The sequence below is a fragment of the Scyliorhinus canicula genome, chromosome 6 (genome assembly GCF_902713615.1).
Source record: "Scyliorhinus canicula chromosome 6, sScyCan1.1, whole genome shotgun sequence".
NCBI lineage: Eukaryota > Metazoa > Chordata > Chondrichthyes > Carcharhiniformes > Scyliorhinidae > Scyliorhinus > Scyliorhinus canicula.
The window spans coordinates 144,036,193-144,052,834 of NC_052151.1; the positions used below are offsets into that span (position 1 = coordinate 144,036,193).

The 16,642-nt window shown below is 41.4% G+C and overlaps 1 protein-coding gene across 1 annotated transcript in view; it reads right to left on the reverse strand.

Moving 5' to 3' along the window:
• The window catches only part of ddx1 (DEAD (Asp-Glu-Ala-Asp) box helicase 1), a 63,274-nt gene that overhangs the window by 43,913 nt on the left and 2,719 nt on the right, over window positions 1-16,642 (reverse strand). The window contains 12 exon segments of the mRNA XM_038800241.1: window positions 2,022-2,135; window positions 2,215-2,291; window positions 2,761-2,833; window positions 2,941-2,988; window positions 2,990-3,018; window positions 7,163-7,246; window positions 8,994-9,077; window positions 10,440-10,487; window positions 11,036-11,135; window positions 11,267-11,296; window positions 11,452-11,515; window positions 12,423-12,474. Coding sequence (XP_038656169.1) covers window positions 2,022-2,135; window positions 2,215-2,291; window positions 2,761-2,833; window positions 2,941-2,988; window positions 2,990-3,018; window positions 7,163-7,246; window positions 8,994-9,077; window positions 10,440-10,487; window positions 11,036-11,135; window positions 11,267-11,296; window positions 11,452-11,515; window positions 12,423-12,474 — 803 coding nt within the window.

Genomic DNA, 16,642 nt, shown 5'->3' on the forward strand with positions numbered 1-16,642 from the left:
GTAGTTGATGGAGAAGTTCGGCATTGCACGGAAGGAAGTCTTTAGGTATAAGGCAGCACGGTAGCCCAGTGGCTTCACAGCTCCAGGGTCCCAGGTTAGATTCCCGGCTTGGTCACTGTCTGTGCGGAGCCTGCACGTTCTGCCCGTGTGTGCGTGGGTTTCCTCCGGGTGCTCCGGTTTCTTCCCACAGTCCAAAGATGTGCAGGCTAGGTGGATAGACTGGAAGTGTGGGCTTAAGTGGGGTGCTCTTTCCAAGTGCCGGTGCAGACTCGGTGGGCTGAATGGCCTGCTTCTGCAATGTAAATTCTATGAATATGCAGGTGCTGGAATTTGCGAGCAAGGAAGGTTTTCCGACATTTCCGGTACACCTCTTCCTGGTCGTTGGAAGTGGTGTTATTGGTGATGGAGGTTGGAGGAGGGGGGGGGGGATCATCTCGGCGATTTATGGGAGGATTCTGGAGGAGGACACAGCGTCACGGGAGGGTGTTAAGGGCGGCCAAATGGGAGGTTGAGCTGGGGGTGGCTGGTGGAGGGGTCATGGTGTGAGGTGTAGTGGAGGGTCAACACCCCAACGTCATGTGCGAGACTAGGGTTAGTACAATTAAAGGTGGTGCACAGGGCACACCGGACGAGGTCAAGGATGAGCAGGCTGTTTGAAGGGGTGGAGGACACGTGCGAGCGGTGTGCGAGGAGCCCAGCCAACTATGTACATATTTTCGGCTGTCCCATGTTGGAGAAGTTTTGGGGTTCTTTCTTCAAGCACTATGTTGGCGACCTTGCATTTTGCAATCCTTGGGGGCCATATTTGGGGGTGTCTGGCCTGTCGGGAGCTGCAGACAGGGGGACGATGTTTTAAACCTTCATCCTCGCTGATTGCTCGCATGCAGGTCCTTTTGGGATGGAGGTCGCTTCTCTGCCCTGTGCCTCAGAGTGGCTGAGGATTCTGATGGAATTTCTGTATATTGAAAGGTTACGTTCAGCTTGAGGAAGGTGATGAGGGATTCTATAAGAGATGGGGTCTGTTTATTCTTCCTTCAAAGAGTTGTTCATCGTCAGCTGCTTTGGGGGGGGGCGAAGGGTGGTCTGTTTTCCCAAAGTTATAATATGTATTGGTTGTAGTGGTGTGCAGGGGAGGGGGTTCTTTTGTTGTTCTTTCTACGTTGTGTTGTTTGTTTTATGTATAAAATGTTAAAAAACCAAATAAAACAATTTTAAAATAAAATGAAAATGAGAAATTGTGATCATTTTATCTCAAACAGATAAAACGGAAGAACAGAATAAGATTAATTCTTTAAGAATACTTATCTGAACCTGTCAAGAGTCAATTTGATCCAGGCGGCTGCAGCTTTAACACACCACTGCTTTCCTCCTACTCTCTACAACACTGGGAAAGTCCTCTCTTAACCACCCAAGGCCACTTCCAGGAGACTTTGGTAACTCAAGACTCTTGCTGCTTACAACTTCTCCATACTTTTTACGATGTAACTTGAAGAATCCTCCTCCCTCCGCCCAGGATCATGGTTGAGGAAAGTACTGCCTCACAGCTAATTTAATTGCTCGCATACACATTTTATATTTATCTTAATTAATTCAAATAACCAACCCAACTGGACATAATTTAAATCTAAAACCCCATTATAAAAACAAATCAAATCTTCAGAGCAAAATTTGAATCCCAACTAACAGAGCCTATCTTGGGATCTACAAACTAGTATAGTGTGTAATGTCCTTTGTAATGTCCCCAGGGCTCCAATATTCTTGAGTGGGCCTGAACAGAACTCAATTGGCTGCCATACTAAGTAGCTTGGTGAGTAATTTTAATTCACTGGTTTTGTATGAACTAACCCAAACAATACAACCTCAAAACCTTAACTCCCTTCCCCAAGGTTTTGTCTCCAGCCCATATAAATATGTTTTGTGGATATTAAAGAGACACATAAATTGGTAGATTACAGAAACAGTACCTTTTCCGTCTGCTGAATCACATGATTATTAAGAGTTAAGCGACTCAGGATGCATACCAGTATGTGTGACTTTACAACGTGACCATCAACAGCCTTGTCTAGTGCCACGTAGCCATCTTTTGGAGGGAATTTGAATTCTTCTTCACCAAAGTTAAATTTGAGCTCAGCATTCTAGGTCCAACAACAAAACTTTTCAGTTATCAGAAATATTTACTAGCCATAATGTTTCTCAAGTGAGAAGGGAAATTACCTTTAAAACACATGAGGCAAATAAGGCTTGGTTCTTTGCATGTGGAGGAATATCAAAGGCTTTCCCAAGGTCTTTCCTAGAAACACAAAGAACAACTCTTTAGAATCACGAATAGTCATTCCACAGGTAAAAATATAACCAGACAGGCTCAATGATTCTGTGTAAATGCAAATGGCTTGTGGTTTTAACCTTTATCTTAGTCATTACACAATGTAGAAGTTGCTACAGTAAATTGTTCCTTCACAAATCCTTACAGATATAAAAGAGCGAGAGTGTGTGTGTGTGGTGTGTGGGGGGAGGTGTAGGGATGGAGTAAGAAAAGAAACTAGCAGTCACGTCACCCCAAAATTGCATTTGCAAAAGATGGCCAGTAACCACAACTGCAATTCCTGATGCTGTGATATGTCAAATCATCTAATTGTGAACAGTTAGACTACGGAAGATCAGGATAAAATATAATCTAAGTTTAAACCAGAGGTTAACATTTTTGTAAACCAGCACATTCAAATTAAAAGTATTAAATGCAGTACATGGAAGAAAACTTACCATTTTTGGAAAACTTTATACATCCTGCATCAAGATCAATGTAGCACCCAATGGTATCATGCATTGTAAATTCCTAAAGAAAAATAAGTTAGCAAACAATGTGAACAGACTAAATAGCTGCAATATGCAAAAAAAAAACAGTGCTGAATTATCTCCAACTTCCTTCCAAAGTATACATACCTCTCCATAGCTGTCAAATTGTTTGCAATGGGATTTCTTTCCAGTGCCAACCAAATACCAAGCTAAATTTGTCAGTGCCTTTTATAATTGCCGCAGGAGAGAAAACAGAGGGCAACTTTTAAATCAAGGGTATTTGCATAATAAAGATGCACGGAATCACAGTGTATTTACAGCAAACAAGTAAGCCATTTGGCTCCACTTGCCCGTAATAGCGTTTAAGCTTCATGTGAACCATTTCCCATCCATCTTCAATTAACATTATTGGCATACCCTTGTATTCCTTCGCCATGTAGTTGTCTGGTTAGTTTCCCTGTAAACATATTGATGCTATTTGCCTCAACGACTGCATCTGGCAACAAGTTCTCTGTTCTAACCATTCTGGGTAAAGATGTTTTTCCTGAATTCCCTGTTGAATCTTCTATCTTGTAATCATGGACCTTTTGTCTTCTTCACAGGTGGAAACATCTCCTCCACATCAACCCTATCAAACCATTTAATAACCTTACCACAAGTCATTCCTCGCTCTTCTTGTTTCTAGAAAGGATTCTCATTAATAGGGGAAATCTGGTAAGAAAACTCACTTTTATGCAGCAGCAAAAAATAATGTCAGCCTTTCTATAAATATATATGCTGCAAGACTTAGACAATAGCATTCCATTGGTCTAACCTATTATCCAAGTTATTGCTTAGTATTTCATCAAAATAAGTGATAACTGATGGTTTATATTAACTAAAAGGATCATGGAATACAGGATTGTAGAAATTATGCAAAAAGCTATTTCAATTATGTAGACAATCCAAAGAACTGCCAAATCACTGAACGATAACTAAGCACAGGTCACAAAAGACTTACTGGTAGGGTGAAAATATTACATTAGCACTTGGACTCCACTTGAAGGTTGTGCATGACCAATGGGATTAATGATTTTAATACAACTAGTAATAATGAAGATAAAAAAGGTTTTTTCAATAGAATTAAGCACATGAAAATACAGAGCAGCTGGGCCAAATAGTATTACCAGAGGGCCATCAGGTGGGATGGGACATGTCCATAACTTGCATTTGTAATAACTCACTGCACCTGGACAGTTCCTATGGACTGAAAGGAGACCAACGTAGTCCCCATCTTTAAAAAAAGGGACATGATAAGCCTTGGGAGGAGTATTATAGCTGTACAAAAAACAAAAATTACGATAGCGTTTTGAGCACATTTTGTGAAAGAGGGAAAATAGATGATATTCAGAGAAAGTATTCTAGAATTTGAGGTTGAAACACTGGAGTGAAAAAAGTAAAATGGTAGAAGTTGAGAATAGAAAAGGGCCACATTTGATAAATGAAGGCTGGATGCGTGAATAAGATTGCAACGATCAGAAGAACAATATGTAAGATCTGTGGATAAAGAGACAAGTTTTGAAACTGACAGACCCACTAGCAAACTAAGATTACTGAGTGTCAGTATGAGAGTGAGTGAGCTGCCAGAAGAGGATGTTGTTTCAGATGGAAATTGAACAGGATGGGTTTAGTCTTGCCCAGACCGTACGAAGGGAATCTTCAGCACCTGATAACTGATCGTATTGGAGGTACTGCTTATACGTTGTGAAAGCATTAGCAGATACGAGATACCTTAACGGATAGAAAATCTGCATTTAAACAAGGTAGGCAATATCGCAGTTATTAATTACACGTTATTTTGTTACATTAAAAAAACAAAATAAATCAAAGTTACTGTTGTTGCTGCTGATTGACTCCAGAGGCTTTTGGAGTAACTCTGAAGTGTTTGGTTTTCCAGAGAAGTTTGAACTTCATTAGGGAGATACAACTTGTTTTGTCCACTACAGCATTGTAAAGATCGCAAAAGATTTTCATTTAACTATTCTGTAGAATGTCAACATTTGCAAGAAAAGACATTCTACAAAGATATTTAAATCGCCACTGGTTGCTATTTTTGTTTTCTAAGCAGGGTGCTTATGGCTTTCAATTTGTCTCATGGTTTTGGTTTAATATTCTCCCTGCAAACTAATCTAACTTTATTTTATTCAGTAGCCATAAGAAATGCCTTATGTGTGGGAAAGAGTGAGCACTGGAGCTGCACAGTTCAGAGGAGTTCCAGAGCTTATGGTCTAGCCAGCTGAAGAGATGGCTGCTGAAGGAGTGATGAATTCCGGAATATAAAAGGAAGCCAGACTATAACATATTAATATTTTGACTCAACGGCCGAAATTATTACTAAGGATGTTTGAGGAATTTTCTCAAGAGCGAAATAGATGCCTGGTTATGAATTCTCCCACCAGAGAAGAGAGTTTCTGTATCTCTTCTTAGCAATGTAATTAATATTTAATATCTCAATTAGATTGCCATTCAATTACCTGGTCGCAAGGAGATACAATTTAAAAGGAAGGAATAGTTTGGTGCTCTAATTGGGAACCACCCCGACCAAATACATATGCACTATGAGAAGGAGTGCTGGATGGTGGAAATAGTGGATTAAAAAAAGATATGGTGCGAGATTCTCCGCAAATGCGGAGAATCGTAAAGGCTGCCGTGGGACAGGCCGTGACCCACGGCAGACTTCACGCCCACTTCTGGGGCCGATTCTCCCCCCCGGGCGGGGCTAGAAGCGCGGCCCCGTGCGTCACGGACTTGACGACCGTCGTCAAGTCCGCACGTCAAGCGTCACGCCGGCTGATGCGACCGATGACGTCGGCCGCGCATGCGCAGGTTGGACAACGCCAACCCGTGCATGCGCAGTTGCCGTCCTTTCCCTCAGCCGCCCCGCAAGACGTGGCGGCTTGATCTTGCTGGGCGGCGGAGGGAAAAGAGTGCGTCCGTTACGGACGCATGGCACCGATCGCGGGCCTATGCCCCCCTTGGCACAGCCGTGCCAATCGGGCCCCCAGATGCCCCAAACGGGCACCTGCCGCCCGTTTCATGACGGCAGCGAGCAGGTGTGTTGGCTGCTGTATTGAAACGGGCGTGAAGGCCCGGCCGCTCGGCCTCGGAGAATCGCCACTTGCCGTAAAAAACGGCGAGCGGCGAATCGTGGCGTGGGTCGGGGAGAATAGCGGAAGGGCGTGAAAAATGTCGGGAGGTCCTCCCGCTATTCTCCCACCTGGCGTGGGGGGGCGGAGAATCGCGCCCATGATTTATGAGCTGTGAGCATCACCAGCAAAGGTAGCATTTATTGCCCATCACAATTGCCCTCAAGATGATAATGGTGAGTTGCCTTCTTGAACCACTGCAGGCAAGGCAGTCTAGGCATATATCCATTGGGTGAGGAGTTACAGGATTTTGACAGAGCGAAGAAGCATCGGCAATATGGTTTTAAGTCAGGATGACCTATAATTTGGAGAGGAACTTGCACGTGATGGTGTTCCCATGAGCCTGAAATCCTTCTCCTTTGTGCCAGCAGAGGTCACACATTTTGAAGCTGCTGGCAAAGAAGCAAGTTGCTGCAGTGCACATAATATACATGTAGTCATGATGCAACAGTGGAGGAGGGAGGTGTTGGTGAATGGTTCACGATGCAACAGTGGAGGAGGGAGGTGTTGGTGGATGGTTCACGATGCAACAGTGAAGGAGGGAGGTGTTCGTGGATGGGTGTCAATCAAGCAGGCTGCTTGGTCGACCATTTTCTCCATAACGCAGAGTGCACACAATGTGTAGCACACAATGAGATCAGATTACTTGGTTACATGCTGAATAAACTCAGTCTGCAAATAAGGAAGCAAGAATTGTACTTCTTATTTGTACTTCCTTGGAGCTAATGCATAAAAATATGGATTCAACAAATAGATTAGTCGTTATTATGTTGACCTTATGTAACAGTGATGTGGAGATGCCGGCGTTGGACTGGGGTGAGCACAGTAAGAAGTCTTACAACACCAGGTTAAAGTCCAACAGGTTTGTTTCAAACACGAGCTTTCGGAGCACGGCTCCTTCTTCAGGTGAGAAGGAGCCGTGCTCCGAAAGCTCGTGTTTGAAACAAACCTGTTGGACTTTAACCTGGTGTTGTAAGACTTCTTACTGTGCTTATGTAACAGGGCAGGGTAGTGCTGATATGTAGCTATGATGTGCCAAGAATTTCACACTCGATTAAAACTGAACATGTAAAACTTTAAACACAGAGTTTAACTATTGAGGAATCCAGCAATAACTGGAAAGGCACCAACAGCTTTAGTCTTGATGTAAGCGTCAGGAAAGATATTTAGGTTAATTAACTTACCCAAATCCAGTGAAGCTTGCATGGTCGACCAACCAATTCTGCACAAGCCTTGGTCATGGCAATGTACTTCATAGTAATATTTGCCTACATGTGAACAGAATAATTCATAAACTTCAGCATCCAGAAATATTTTATTGCCAGCTACCCTTCAAGACCGATTTTAAAATAAAAACCTAGTGAATGGAAAATATAAATAATACAAGGTTTAAATTTCCATATACAGGTTTTAAATTAAACAAGAACCAAAAAACAACTCAAAAGCTTTCAGAGGAAAAGATTACAAGGAGCAATAGAAAAAACTGAATGCCAGAAATCGAAAATATAAATAAAAAGTTAGAAATACACATGCCAGGCAACATGTATTTTGAGATGTTGACTGATTTGACTCGTGGTGCCGGCCTTTCACAATACTGATCACTGCCAAAAATATTTAAGAATTAGCTAAGTAGTCATATATTACGTAAGTTTAATATTGGACCTGAACTTCCTCGGAGTGGCAATCATTCCCAGTTTGCCACTCATTCCCAGTTTTTAAAAAAAAAAAACTCGTTTATCCAGTCCATCTCACTTGACACTCCGGCTCAGACTGGACAAGATTCAGGCAGTGCAGTGTGTCCGTGGAGCCTAGCATCGAAGGGAGTTGAAGGGAAGAAGGCCGTGAACCTCCCACCCCACTGCCTTTTTAAAAAACGGAACCAGCTGCCATAAACCAGGTCGACTGAAGTTTACCCGTCCTTGACAGGCCAGGGAGAAGCTAAGTGTCTAAAGTAAGCAGGTAGGAGGCAGCTAGGAGGGGATCAGAGGTCGGACTTGAGGAGATGGTGTGGGGAGGGGGGGGGGCGTGAGTTGGCCATGAGGGTGCGGAAAACAAAAAAAAAAGTCCCGTGGAGGAATCACTTGGTTTAGGGAGTTCTTGTTGAGGGGAGTTGAGGAGTCCTCTGGGTCTGTTTAGCACAGGGCTAAATCGCTGGCTTTGAAAGCAGACCAAGCAGGCCAGCAGCACGGTTTGATTTCCGTAACAACCTCCCTGAACAGGCGCCAGAATGTGGCGACTAGGGGCTTTTCACAGTAACTTCATTGAAGCCTACTCGTGACAATAAGCGATTTTCATTTCATTTTTCATAATAGTTACCCAGAGGTTAGAAGTGGTGTTATAATTTTTTCTGGGTAACTACTAATGTAACTTAGTCAGAATCATCCGTTTGCAATTTAAATTGGATTTTCTGATGTTTCCCAGTGCTGGCAATTTTCCAGAGGAAGTTTGCACTTCCGAGCAATTGTTGTGCAAATGTTAACTGTGAACTTTCGACAGGGATTTCTCAGTGCACCTGTGGGGTTACCCTGACCCGGGGAAGTTACGGCATTAATTTGGGTCAGTTTTCTGTATATGTTAAAACTTGGGATCAACACCTGAATTTACCTTGAATACAATTCCAGACTACACTTTTTAATCACCGGAATCTTATCAGCAATTCTAAATTTTTGATAATGTCAATATATATATATATATATATATAATTTGCTCAACTCTATATCTTATGCATTCTATCCTTTGAATTGAAATAGGTACAGCACCAGTTAAAAGGTCAATTAATTATTGGAAGAATAAAGGGGAAACAACAACAGATTTTTCCTCTAAAATGTTTTAGTTTGAACGTCTCTTTGATTTTGAAGGTTGTCCTGGAAGTCTCATGAACAAAATTAAGTGGAAGCAAACTTTTTTTTTAAAGGAACCAATGATAAGGCTACACTCAACATCCAAAAGTTACAACACTTCAGCACTTTTTATTAATAGAAGTTGATTCAATGATCTCCGGCATTCAATACTTACCCTTGTTCACTCCCTTTGTGGATCTGCATCCATGCCATTCTTTTACTTCCCTGCTCTGACAGCAAAAGCCATCAGCTCCAATAGCTAGGGAAATATCAAAATTAGTTACACATTTACAAGAAGCTAAGACAGATTAATTTTTGCACATCATTGTTCATTCCATTTGTGTCTTTTTTCTATCTCCCTTGATATCCTTACCCAACACAGCACAATTAGTTTCAGAAAATGTCCATTCACCAAGCATGGGGCAGCAAGTTCCACATTGTACTATCTCTTTGTGCGAAGCAACTCAAATGAACAAGCACAAAGATTTGAAGTCTATCTGAAGTGCCCTTTTTACTGTATTATATAGAGCTTGGTCTGTTGAACACATTGTGTACCACCCCCTTCCCAGCCATGATTCAAGATATACCACACTAGTGCATTTATCCATGGATAAACAGATTCAAATGTTACTGAACTACAGTATATAAAGTGGAGTGGGCCATTGATTCAGTTCCTAGTTTTTGAAGTAAATCTACCTAAGAGAGCAATAGGGCAGGAACAACTTGCTGAATTCTCTGGGTTAGGACAAAACAAAAAACGAACCAACACTTTTGTGCCTTATTACTATTTAAATAACTACTGGAAGTGAAATAAGGGTAGACTCGGGCTTGGTTGAATTTCTTTAAAAATAATTCCCCAGTCCCCCTCCCAAATAGTCTACGCAAGGCTTGAAATACACTTGCTCAAGTGACTCAGCAAAAGGCACCATCTCTGGCATGGGTGGAGAAGGGGGTCGATGGAGGGAAGCAGAAATGGAGAGCAGATATAAGTGAATATTACAACATTGTTAAGTTTGACCAAGGGCTCGGCTAATACCTTCAAACATTGGGCGGGATTCACCAGTTTTTCTGGTGGTCCCCCCCCCCCGGGGATTCTCCACCTTGACAGCCGCCAATGGGGTTTTTTCCCATTGTGGGCAGCCCCACGCCGTTGGGAAAACCCCGGGCTGCCGGCGCAACAGAGAACACAGACTGCGGAGAATCCAGCCCATTACCTTTGAATGCTGTGAAATAACACCACGAGGCCACAGGATAATGAATATAAGCAAGACTGACATATATATTCATGCAAGTTAAGTAAATGGTAGTCAATATTCAAATATTCATATGCCACAGAGCTACTTCTATTAAGAAGTCATTAATGTAACTAGATAATTTTCTCCATAAACTATATTAACCAATAATAATAACAATAAAGCTAATCACAACAATTGCATTTTTAATCAGACTAACCCTATGGAGGATATTGTACTTTGAACTGCAGGTTTAGCAGCCCCAACTTAAACACATTTTCATTAAACTTTCACGTCTTCACTTGCTTTGCGATTGCACCAATGTAGCAACCAGCAAACAAGAATGCATTCGCAATGTTCAACATTGACCAAAAATAGACTTAACTTACCAAAGGCTGATCCTCTATCGTAAGGGTTCATCTGCCACTTGTTGAACACTGGGCAGAAAATATTTTAAAGAACACATGCATTAATAATTTGATTTTTTTAATTGCTAAAGTTTCAAAATACTGACAGTGTGCATTAATCCTAAATAGGATGACATACTTCAAAAAGATATAACCAATGGATTTCACTTATATCTATTTAAACATTCAATACTTCCACAGATTAATTTACAGAATTAATTTATGCCTTTCCCCTTCCTCATACATTACATTCCTCCATAAAACAAATTAAAGACTTCTCATAGTTGAAATATACAAAATATCAGTAACCAAAGTATATTTTGCAAGAAATGGGTTAGAAGCATTTCAAATGCAGCATGTTAAGATATTAAAATATAGAGGAAGGCAACAATTACTCTTTAATGCACCAAGAAAATATCAGAGCTATGCCAACTTCTGATTTAAAAATATTTGCAAATCAGAATGCTATGCATACATGAAAAAAATGTTTGGAGCAGCTTTTTTTTCTGGAGTAAAATACGATTACAATCAAAATGGAACATTTTCATCTCCAGTCAAACCTATCTAAGCATCATTACCTGCACCACCAGTCTTGACAGATGTTTTCCCTCCTTTCTTGCCTTCTTCATAGTCCTTGAGTGTTTCGTATACAATCTGTATAACAGGTATGCTGAAAGCCTAAAATCAAACATTTGTAATAAAAATGTGACATTTGCAATTCAGATTTGCAGAATATTGTTCATTTTACCAGGAATATCTATACAATCAATATTTTGATTTTAAATCCAAAAAAATTATACTGTACTCACTCCTGTCTTGCCACTGCCAGTTTCTGCTGCCTGTAGGGATTAGAAGTTGGAAATGAATGCCTGAATTGAATTCTGTATCATTTTCTATTCTTCAGAATTCCACACTATTAAAGTACAACTAGTACCATTTTAGAATGAACATTGCAATCTTTTAAGTGCATGGACATCAATGTGAATTTACCCACCATTAATACATCACCACCACCCAGAATCAAAGGGATGGACTCAGCTTGGATATCTGTTGGGAGACTGATGAAAGTTGTCACGTTAGAATAAAAATTAACTATAATCTATATACGAAGCAATTAATGAGTATGAACAACTTGTTAAAATCCAAAATATATATTTGTGGAAACCTGAAAATAATTGTCCTGATTTTGTCTGAAGGGGGCAATGTTTCACTGGAATAGTACATCATCAGCAAATCATGAGTAATTTTGAGTTTGCAAAATGAGAAATAGCTGTACAGCTACAATATGAGGGAGAAAGAAAATGAGAAGACGGATGACACAATGTTTACAAAATGCAGTTGGAACTTTGTCGCTTTTGAGAGTACATAGTGGAAAGGGGCGGGGGAGGCAAGGACACTATGCGGAAAAATTAGTTTTTGGTAGAATGGCATTGGTTCAGTTATAAAATCAGAAATTGTGTGCTATAGAGTAGATTGTGGGTCTAATTGGTTGAAACTCGTTTTCAAAGTCCTTCACATGATTCCGATCACTGGTAAAGTTTGATTGGTAAAACGGATTCACAGATTATTGTAGAAGATAGATGTTTGATTACAAAAGAAAGTAAACTTTGGAAGAGCAAATTCTTTACAGCAATCAATCATTTCGACATCATGCTGAACATTGCAATTGGAAAGCAGCAAGCCAGAAGAGCATGGCAAAAATACACCATCGAATTGTTGAACTGATGAAAATGTTGTTACTTAGTACCTGTTCGGACACAATTAATTAGACAAATATTTTTTTAATTGACCAATGCCTCCGTTTAATTACTGTTCCTTTTCTTAATAGTCCATCCTTGAAGCAATAGTTCAGAGCTTTCAATTAAAGTCAAATTCTTTTCTAAACCCAAGCACATATATTCAATTTTTAACTCAATATTTTCAACTTAATCTTCAAGTCTCAGAGAACTTCCAAATCATACTTACAGCCAGTCCATCTGCTCCACAGCCTCGGCAATTTCCTGCATCACACCCATCTCTAAAAAAAGAGAAAGAGGCATTACTTTAGGAAAGATTAACGGGAAAAAAAAAGAATCAGCAATGGTTCACATTAGCTTTGATTTGAGATTACTCCATGGGTAAGAATTGCAATATCGGAGTAAATTATTGAAGTGTTAGCCAAACATCTGCCATATCGGGGGCCGGGGGGAGAACCACCATTCCTGAGGTGTGACCACCCTCAGGTTAAACCAGCACCAGCCAACTCTGTCTCAAAAGGGGACAGCAACTTATGTTCCTCGGGGACTATGGCGACTTTCCAGTCCTAGGGGGGCTATTTGCTAGAGCTGTTGGGGAGGGTTTAAACTAATGCGGCAGGGGGATGGGAACCGATGCCGGAAGTCGGAAGGTAGTAAAACAGGGACAGAAACAAAAGGCAGTAAGGGGGAAAGTGTAAGGCAGGGAAGCCAGAGTCAAAAATCAAAAAGGGCGACAGTACAAGGTACAGTGACTGAGGGGAGCTCAGTGAATAGGCCCAGTAATACTAACAGGAATAAAACGGGAAGTAAAAACATAAATGAAAAGCAACGCAGGAAGGTTGTTACCTGAAGATATGGGTTCAACGACAAGGAAAATTGAGAGAAAAGTTAAGAGGAAAAATATTTTAAGAGGTTACTGATCAAAGTGTTAAGAGTCAAAACAGAGGTATAAAAGCCAACATAAGTGTACTTTACATGAATGCTTGTAGTATTCGGAATAAGGTAAACGAGTTGATGGCGCAAATCATCGTGGATGACTATGATTTAGTGGCCATTACTGAAACATGGTTAAAGGATGGTCACGACTGGGAGTTAAATTTCCAAGGGTATCAAACTATTCGGAAGGACAAAGTGGATGGTAAGGGAGGTGGTGTAGCTCTGTTATTTAAGGATGACATCCGGGCAATAGTAAGGGATGATATTGGTGCTATGGAGGATAAGGTTGAATCCATTTGGGTGGAAATCAGGAATAGTAAGGCGAAAAAGTCACTGATAGGAGTAGTCTATAGGCCATCAAATAGTAACATTATGGTGGGGCAGGCAATAAACAAAGAAATAACTGATGCATGTAGAAATGGGACAGCAGTTATCATGGGGGATTTTAATCTACATGTCGATTAGTTTAATCAAGTCGGTCAAGGCAGCCTTGAGGAGGAGCTGATAGAATTTTTTTGCGATAGTTTCCTAGAACAGTATGTAATGGAACCTACAAAGGAACAAGCGGTCCTATATCTGGTCCTGTGTAATGAGACAGGATTGATTAATGCGCTCATAGTTAGGGATCCTCGCGGAAGGAGCAATCACAATATGGTGGAATTTAAAATACAGATGGAGGGTGAGAAGGTAAAATCAAACACTAGTGTTTTGTGCTTAAACAAAGGAGATTACAATGGGATGAGAGAAGAGCTAGCTAAGGTAGACTGGGAGCAAAGACTTTATGGTGAAACAGTTGAGGAACAGTGGAGAACCTTCCAAGCGATTTTTCACAGTGCTCAGCAAAGGTTTATACCAACAAAAGGGAAGGACGGTAGAAAGAGGGAAAATCAACCGTGGATATCTAAGGAAATAAGGGAGAGTCTCAAATTGAAGGAAAAAGCATACAAAGTGGCAAAGATTAGTGGGAGACTAGAGGACTGGGAAATCTTTAGGGGGCAACAGAAAGCTACTAAAAAAGCTATAAAGAAGAGTAAGATAGATTGTGAGAGTAAACTTGCTCAGAATATAAAACAGATAGTAAAAGTTTCTACAAATATATAAAACAAAAAAAAGTGGCTAAGGTAAATATTGGTCCTTTAGAGGATGAAAAGGGAGATTTAATAATGGGAGATGAGGAAATGGCTGAGGAACTGAACAGGTTTTTTGGGTCGGTCTTCACAGTGGAAGACACAAATAACATGCCAGTGACTGATAGAAATAAGGCTATGACAGGCGAGGACCTTGAGATGATTGCTATCACTGAGGAGGTAGTGATGGGCAAGCTAATGGGGATAAAGGTAGACAAGTCTCCTGGCTCTGATGGAATGCATCCCAGTGTGCTAAAAGAGATGGCTAGGGAAATTGCAAATGCACCAGTGATAATTTACCAAAATTCACAAGACTCTGGGGTGGTCCCGGCAGATTGGAAATGAGCAAACGTGACACCACTGTTTAAAAAAGGAGGTAGAAAAAAAGTAGGTAGGCAGAAAGCGGGTAATTATAGGCCAGTTAGCTTAACTTCGGTAGTAGGGAAGATACTGGAATCTATCAAGGAAGAAATAGCGAGGCATATGGATGGAAATTGTCCCATTGGGCAGATGCAGCATGGGTTCAGAAAGGGCAGGTCATACCTAACTAATTTAGTGGAAGTTTTTGAGGACATTACCAGTGCGGTAGATAACGGGGAGCCAATGGATGTGGTAGATCTGGATTTCCAGAAAGCTTTTGACAAGGTGCCACACAAAAGGTTGCTGCATAGGGTAAAGATGCATGGCATTAAGGGTAAAGTTGTAGCATGGATAGTGTATTGGTTAATTAAAAGAAAGCAAAGAGCGGGGATTAATGGGTGTTTCTCTGGTTGGCAATCAGTAGCTAGTGGTGTCCCTCAGGGATAAGTGCTGGGCCCACAATTGTTCACAATTTACATAGATGACGAGTTGGGGACCAAGTGCAATGTGTCCAAGTTTGCAGACGACACTAAGATGAGTGGTAAAGCAAAAAGTGCAGAGGATACCGGAAGTCTGCAGAGGGATTTGGATAGGTTAAGTGAATGGGCTAGGGTCTGGCTGATGGAATACAATGTTGACAAATGTGAGGTTATCCATTTTGGTAGGAACAACAGCAAAACGGATTATTATTTAAATGATAAAATATTAAAACATGCTGCTGTGCAGAGACCTTGGTCTGCTAGTGCTGAGTCGCAAAAAGTTGGTTGACAGGGCAACAGGTGATTAAGAAGGCAAATGGAGTTCTGTCCTTCATTGCTAGAGGGATGGAGTTTAAGACTAGGGAGGTTATGCAGCAATTGTATAAGGTGTTAGTGAGACCACACCTGGAGTATTGTGTTCAGTTTTGGTCTCCTTACCTGAGAAAGGACGTACTGGCACTGGAGGGTGTGCAGAGGAGATTCACTAGGTTAATCCCAGAGTCGAAGGGGTTGGATTAAGAGGAGAGATTGAGTAGACTGGGACTGTACTTGTTGGAATTTAAAAGGATGAGGGGGATCTTATAGAAACATATAAAATTATGAAGGGAATAGAAAGGATAGATGCGGGAAGCTTGTTTCCACTGGCGGGTGAAAGCAGAACTAGGGGGCACAGCCTCAAAAAAAAGGGGAAGTAGGTTTAGGACTGAGTTTAGGAGGAACTTCTTCACCCAAAGAGTTGTGAATCGACGGAATTCCTTGCCCAGTGAAGCAGTTAAGGCTCCTTCGTTAATTGCTTTTAAGATAAAGAATAAAGGGATTAAGGGTTATTGTGTTCGGGCCAGAAAGTGGAGCTGAGTCCACAAAAGATCAGCCATGATCTCATTGAATGGCGGAGCAGGCTCGAGAGGCCAGATGGCCAACTCCTGCTCCTAGTTCTTATGTTCTTATAGCGCACAGTAGTAATGTCACCAGATATCCAGAGGTAAAAGCAAATTACTGCAGATGCTGGAATAGGAAACAAAAACATGCTAACAATCTCAGCAGGTCTGACAGCATCTGTGGAGAGACAAAGAGCGAACATTGAGTCTGGATGACTCTTTGTAAGAGCTAGAGAGAACTGGAAATAGGATGAGATTTATACTGTTGGGGTGGGGGAGAAAAATAGAAGGCGGGGATGAAGCAGTAGAGCTGGATGGAGCACGAGTGATAGGAGGAGACTGGGGCGAGATTGATAAAGATGTTGCGGGCAAAAAGACAAAGGGAATGTAAATGGTGGGGATAATGTGGGCAGCATGGTAGCATAGTGGTTAGCACAATTGCTTCACAGCTCCAGGGTCCCAGGTTCGATTCAAGGCTTGGGTCACTGCCTGTGCGGAGTCTGTACTTTCTCCCTGTGTGTGCCCGAGTTTCCTCCGGGTGCTCCGGTTTCCTCCCACAGTCCAAAGATGTGCAGGTTAGGTGGATTGGCCATGCAAAATTGCCCTCAATGTCCAAAATTGCCCGTAGTGTTGGGTGGACTTACTGGGTTATGGGGATAGGGTGGAGGT